Source organism: Hevea brasiliensis, chromosome 16, assembly GCF_030052815.1.
Source record: "Hevea brasiliensis isolate MT/VB/25A 57/8 chromosome 16, ASM3005281v1, whole genome shotgun sequence".
NCBI classification, from domain to species: Eukaryota; Viridiplantae; Streptophyta; class Magnoliopsida; order Malpighiales; family Euphorbiaceae; genus Hevea; species Hevea brasiliensis.
In genome coordinates, this window is record NC_079508.1 from 48,712,392 (window position 1) to 48,717,729 (window position 5,338).

At 31.7% G+C, this 5,338-nt stretch overlaps 1 protein-coding gene across 1 annotated transcript; it reads left to right on the forward strand.

Moving 5' to 3' along the window:
• Positions 1 to 1,880: 1,880 nt before the first annotated feature.
• Positions 1,881 to 5,048, forward strand: LOC110644532 (trihelix transcription factor DF1). The gene is made up of 2 exons (XM_021797349.2): positions 1,881 to 2,269; positions 2,977 to 5,048. The coding sequence occupies exons 1-2, from the start codon at positions 1,974 to 1,976 to the stop codon at positions 4,490 to 4,492; spliced, it is 1,812 nt and encodes a 603-aa protein (XP_021653041.2). The 5' UTR covers positions 1,881 to 1,973; the 3' UTR covers positions 4,493 to 5,048.
• Positions 5,049 to 5,338: the final 290 nt, after the last annotated feature.

The window sequence follows — 5,338 nt, forward strand, 5'->3', positions numbered from 1 at the left end:
ATATCATTTAAAATGAAATTTTTTAAATTCAAAAAATTAAATTTTTTTTAATTTAAATATGAAAATTAATAAAAAAAATCAATTAAATTAAATTCGATAAAATTCTAGTTTTGGATGTTTAACAATAGCAAAATATTGAATTTAACCTTTGTACTTATTGAAGAATTTTAACAAATTTTTAACTTTTTATCCAAATTAATTAAAAATTTTTAATTTAAGTTTAATTTAGTCTAAAAATTAAAATTTATGGACTAAATTTCTTAATTTCTTGATTTAATAAAAAGTCAAGAAGTTAAATTTTTTAATTTTGAAACTAAATTTTTTAATTTCTTGATGTAAGTTCATAAATTAAGAAACATAATTTTTTAATTTTCTTAATTTTTAGACTAAATTAAATTTAAATTAAAACTTCTAAAATAAATTAAATAAAAAATTAAAAATAAAATAAATTAAACTTCCTCAATAAATATAGAAATGTTATTGAGCGTTAAGTCATTTGATAATCATATCAATTATATTATATTAAACATAAAATGTAATAAAATGGATTAAAAATGGGTGAATTTAGGAATTTTAATGGGTACAAGACATGTTATTGACAGATAATTAATTAGAATTAACATCTAACAACTGGGCAACCTACCATGCTGTGTATATATATATATATATATATATATATATTTATGGTCCCCTGGTTGGTTCTCTCACTGGTTTGTTTTAAAATAAATTGAAGAATTATAATAATAAAAATCATTGCTATCAAATTTTCAATACCATTTATTATGGTAGGTCTCAACCTAACCAAATTCAATTGGTCACTTACTTATATACACTCATAAATATGCTTTCTCTAACTAACTAGTTTAATTCATATATTACACAATAAATAAATAAATAAAAATTAATAATTAAATATATGATTATTTTGTAATATAAATAATTGATATTTTTAAATTATGATAAGCTGGCATATAAATTATGTATATAAAAAGATAAGCTTAAGGGCAATATATATATATTTATAGATAAGTTTCAAGGCAGAGCTTGTCAAAACTGAATGGTCGACATCAAAATTGGTCCATTCTGGCCACGTGGTTCCACGAGTTCAACAGTTTTGCACCCCCCATGGATTATTACCTTATTTTAATAATATAGGGGTATTTTGGTCCAAAAATAATATACCCAGATGGAGAATTTTCACTATATATATATTTATGGTTTAGTAATTAATATAGTTTAGCTTATGATTAAATTGAAGGTCTCCATGTTAGGGCTTTGATGGAAATTTAAAATGAGGGGGCAGTTTGGTAATTTTGGATAAAACCAAAGTCTTCCCATTGGCCACTGAAATCCAAAAAGCAGAGCTGACCTACATGGCCCAACTTTTGTTATCCCCATTGTCGCTATCCACACCTTAGCCTCTTTCTTCTTCTTTATGAATTTCCCATTACTTTTTTTTATTTTATTTCTTTAATTGTCTAATATTTATCTTATAATATAAAAATTATAATTTTAATATTTATTTTAATTTCCTTATCTGTCAAATTCAATTTAATTAAAATTATTTAAAATTATTTATTTTAAATATATTAAATTAATATAATAAATACATTTTTAAAATCACTTGAAAAAAAATTTAATTTCAGTGCATAAAAAATTATTTTATTATTCTTTTCCTTCCAAATAACTTGATAATAATATCAATTATATAGAATTAATGATTTTTTTTTAAAACAAAGACATGTAACTGAAAATTCCACAGCTTAATTACTTTGATTAAACAAATGAGAAATTCCACAGTTTTTTTTTTTTTTTTTGTTATGATATTGACAGGCAGATCCCACCAAATAAACTAAACAAATTTTAACCCCATAACTCAAGTTCATAAAACCTTTAATAGAATTCACCTTCTTTGCTCGATTTTCCTTTACATAAATTTTATTTTCTTGGTAGATAGGGGACTACTCCTTCCTATGCAAGGTGACTCCAATACTGTTCTAGCAACCTCCGGGGATGTCGTCGTCACCACGACTATGGACCATGAAGTTGTCGGAGTTGGCGCTGCTGCTGCTGCTGCTGCTGGTGCTCCAAATTCGTCGGGTGAAGAAGATAAAAGTATTGTTAGGGTTGTGGAAGGTGACCGGACGAGCTATGGTTCAAACCGGTGGCCAAGACAAGCAACTTTGGCCTTGTTGAAGATAAGGTCCGATATGGACGCAGCGTTTCGTGACTCAAGCCTCAAAGGTCCATTATGGGAAGAGGTTTCCAGGTGATTGAATTTTATTTATTCTTTAATTTTCTTTTCCAATTTTCTATTCCTATATGGGTTTAATTAATAAGCTGTTTCTATTCATGCATGGAGATCTAATTGTGTTCACCTTTCTCTGAATTGTTTAGTTTCTCTCTTTTCTTTTTGGATCTTTCAAAATCTTTAATTGTATTATACATGATGGGACATTTTAAATTTTTCGTTGTCTTTGGATCTTTCCCTTAATTAAACAGAGAAGAAGGGAATTGTTGATAGATCGGTATCAACACAAAAGAGAAAAGTTAATTAATTTGTAGTGTAATTTGATTTGAATTTAGCTTAATTTCTCTATAATCTAGGTTTCTTCTCTGTAGCTTTGTTTTGTTTATTTTAAACACAAAAGAGATTTTTTTTTTTTCATTTTATAGTTTCTTTTTCTTTCTTTCTTTGTGGCTTAATTCCTAGTAGAAGGAAGGAATTGGCCTACTAAATGTGTATTGCTCCCAACATGGTTGGTATGGTTCCACATGTCATCATAGTTTGTTAGGTCTTCTCTCATCTTTTCTTTTCCATTTCAATCTTCATTTTTTTTTTTTTTGCGTTTTTCTGTTTCTTCTTGTTTATTTTAAGTCTATCAAATGATTTTAGATTTGTTCTACGATTGAATGTTTTTTCTTCTAATCAATGGGATAAAGCCAGACATGGAGTTCTTGAAATGTTGTCATCAGGAAACTAGCTGAGCTTGGTTATCATCGAAGTGCCAAGAAATGTAAGGAGAAGTTCGAGAATGTGTACAAGTACCACAAGCGAACCAAAGAAGGCCGAACTGGCAAATCCGAAGGCAAAACTTATAAATTTTTCGATCAATTAGAAGCTCTCAAAAATCACCAGCACCAATCTCAGTTACCACCACCAACACCGCCGCCGCTACCAAAACCTCAAACTCCAATCACAACAGCTGCTGCCACATTGCCTTGGTCTAATAATCCTCCTATTGTTTCTCATGCAACTGTTGCATCAACAGCAAACACTCAGAATAATAACGTTGCTCCGTCATCACCTGATCATACAATCAATGCTATGCCAATATCTTCATCACAACCATTAAATCCTTCTCAAACTATTTTCCCATCTTTTCAGAATCTTACTTCCCATCTTTTTTCTAGTTCTACTTCCTCCTCGACAGCATCCGATGAAGGTTTTCAAGCAACTCGAAAAAGAAAGAGAAAATGGAAGGATTTCTTTGAGAGGATAACGAAGGATGTTATCAAGAAGCAAGAAGAGTTGCAAAGGAAGTTCTTGGAAACAGTAGAGAAACACGAACAGGAAAGGATGGCACGCGAGGAAGCTTGGAGAATGCAAGAGATGGCAAGGATTAATAAAGAGCATGAAATTTTGATCCAAGAACGGACCACCGCTGCTGCTAAAGATGCTGCAGTTATTGCATTCTTGCAAAAAATATCGGGACAGCAAAACTCAATACAAACGCTGGATATTCCCCAACCACCAGCACCAATAGCGGCACCAGCACCCTCTTCAGTTCCAGCTACAGCTCCGTCACCGGCACTTGCACAAGTACCCGCAACGGCGCCACCACAGCCTAGGCCAGCACCACCGGCTCGTTATGTACCAGTGGTAATGAATTTGGATGTTCCGAAAAAGGATAATGAACAGAATGCTGTTGTGTCAAGGTCTTCTAGATGGCCAAAAGTTGAAGTTCAAGCTCTCATTAATCTTAGAACCAATCTTGATACTAATTATCAAAAAAATGGACCTAAAGGACCTCTATGGGAGGAGATCTCATCTGGAATGCAAAAGCTTGGATATAACAGGAGTGCGAAAAGATGCAAAGAGAAATGGGAGAATATAAACAAGTATTTCAGGAAAGTGAAAGAAAGCAACAAGAAAAGGCCTGAAGATGCAAAAACATGCCCATACTTCCACGAACTCGATGCTCTATACAAGGAAAAGAGCAAGACTAATGAGAGTTCAGCCAACCATGGTGGTCATGCTTCAGTTCATCATCCTATAACCACAATGGAGCCCTTAATGGTCCGGCCGGAGCAGCAATGGCCTCTTCAACATGAAAAGCAGTCGGAGAAATTAACGGATCACTATGACGACATTGAGGAAGATGATGAAGACGACGGTGACACCGAGGAAGAAGATGAGGGAGGAGGAGGAGGTTGTTTTGAGGTAGTAGCAAGCAAACCTGCGGCTGCTTCACTGGGCAATGGTGAGTGAGATAAGGTAGGGAAGCTTCTTACCAGAGAACCCATGAGGACATTGTTAAAACTCTCTTTTACAGCAAGGTTAATTACTTAAGGAAATGGCGATGAGGATAAAAAATTTCCAAATTCAAACTACTAACTTACTGTGGAAGAAGAAGAAGCAGTCTGAGACAAAATGGCCGGCCTGAGCATAGATCTTTCAAAAGTGGATCGATGATTAAGGTGCTGAAGCTGTTGTGGCAGCCAACTCTTTAATTAATTTATTATGTGCTCATTCACATGGGTTCCATTTCTCTATAGTGGGATGACCAATACTTGTTTTTAGTTTCTCTTTCTCTTCGTCTTTTTTTCTTTTAATTGAAAAAAAAAAAAGAGAGATTATTTTGTTAATTGTTTGTTGTTACATAAAGTGGGTATAAAGATGGAACTACACAAAATAAAGAAATAGAATCATTAGTCTTTGTATTTTACTTTGTGTCCATTAGGGAGATCATAGAACAAATAAATAAATCACTGCTGTATCTTTCTTTATGCTCATTGGGTGTCAATGATATGAGAGAATTGGTCTATCATCTTCTTCTTTGGATGATCTGATGCCTCTTTCAAACTAATATATTGTTATTTGAGATTAAAAAAAAATTGTATTAAATATAAAGATTTATACAAATCTTTATATTGAAGTGTGCTTTTATTTTAATATCGAATCATCTGCAAATATACGACTTTTCTAAAATAGATTCAAACCAAAGTTTTTATATATTTATATAACTTAAAATTTATAATATAATAAAATAGGAGAAAAATAGATAATGAAATTAATATTTTCAAAAAAAAATAAAGTGAAATTTCCCTAAAGAGG